General features: G+C 46.6%; 1 protein-coding gene across 4 annotated transcripts in view; it reads right to left on the bottom strand.

Annotated features, from left to right (window-relative positions):
- Positions 1–1,230, bottom strand: part of Eif2ak1 (eukaryotic translation initiation factor 2-alpha kinase 1) — a 42,162-nt gene that overhangs the window by 5,657 nt on the left and 35,275 nt on the right. For all 4 annotated transcript variants that reach the window (XM_013023494.1, XM_013023497.1, XM_013023495.1 and 1 more), the window contains exons 12-13: positions 704–815; positions 416–498 (exon numbers count right to left, since the gene is read on the bottom strand). In XM_013023494.1, the coding sequence (XP_012878948.1) occupies positions 416–498; positions 704–815 (195 nt within the window). The remainder of the gene's footprint in view (positions 1–415; positions 499–703; positions 816–1,230) is intronic.

Raw genomic sequence — 1,230 nt, 5'->3', positions numbered from 1 at the left:
TGGCCTGAGCTGAGCAGCCCCTCAGCTTTTGTGCCTTTAGGCTAATACTCTACCACTTGAGCTACAGCTCCACTTCCAACTTTTTGGTGGTTAAGTGGCAATAAGAGTCTCACAGACTTTCCTAATGGGCTGGTTCCTTAGTAGCTAGGATTACAGGTATGAGCCACTGACGCCTGTCTCTGCTTTTACTATTCTTGGCAGTATCAAGATTGAACTCAGGGCCTTGCACTTGCTAGGCAGGCACTCTACTACTTGAACCAGCTCTCAGCCCAAAGTGAGTGTCCTTATTAGAGTAGTTGCTGCTGGATCACCTGCAGGACACAGCTCCCTCCACACGACTGTGCATTTGGGATATTGAGGGCTACTGGCACCTCAGGGGAAGTTGAATAGAAGGGTAGAAAGCAACCAACACTACCTTGGCGTCATACTCCGATCCTTCCAACTGCTCCGGTGAAGCATACAGACAAGTCCCCACTTGCGAAGTATGCACTGGCATGCCTACGATTTAAAAAGCCACCTGTTACCCCTCGCCATCCACCATAAGGGACCCATATTACAAACAGGGCACTGGAGCAGCTGGGAAATAGCAATCACCTTTCTTCTTTATTGGAGCTTTGTTGATGAATGTCTAGGGTGTTCTTAAACAGTGGCATGTTCAACCATGTCTCTCTTTATGCAAAATTAAAAAAAAACAGACCCTCACCTTTCCCATCTCTATTCGTCCAATCTGTGCTCTGTATAATATCTGTGCAAGCCAGGCCAAAGTCTCCGATCTTTACTTGCTGGTCTGGGCCATGAAGAAATATATTTCTTGGCTATAAAGAAACAAGACAGTTCATTAATTTTCATAGAACAAACAGTGATAGCTTGAATCCTCCATCCTCCCCATCTCAGCCTCCCACATAGGTAGGATGACAGGCATGAATCTGCCACTACCACTGGCAACTTTGCTCTTAAGAGCTCCCAGATGATTCTACATTAGCCAGGCTTGAGAGCCATTAGCTCACACTTTGAAGGTATACAGACCCAAAACATCCCACTGGACCATCCCTATACTAGTAAAGCTGCATCTACACTAGTGGGAGAAAGACTTTGCTAAAATTTAAAAATTCGGGCTGGGAAGATGGCTCAGTGGTAGAGTGCGTGCCTTGCATGCCTGAGGCCCTGGGTTCAATTCCTCAGCACCACATAAGCAAAAAGAAAAAAAGCCGGAAGTGGCGCTGTGGCTCA

Source organism: Dipodomys ordii, unplaced genomic scaffold (assembly GCF_000151885.1).
Source record: "Dipodomys ordii isolate 6190 unplaced genomic scaffold, Dord_2.0 Scaffold68, whole genome shotgun sequence".
NCBI classification, from domain to species: Eukaryota; Metazoa; Chordata; class Mammalia; order Rodentia; family Heteromyidae; genus Dipodomys; species Dipodomys ordii.
Note: the sequence above shows the minus strand (reverse complement) of the source record. Positions and strands in the feature narration are given on the sequence as shown.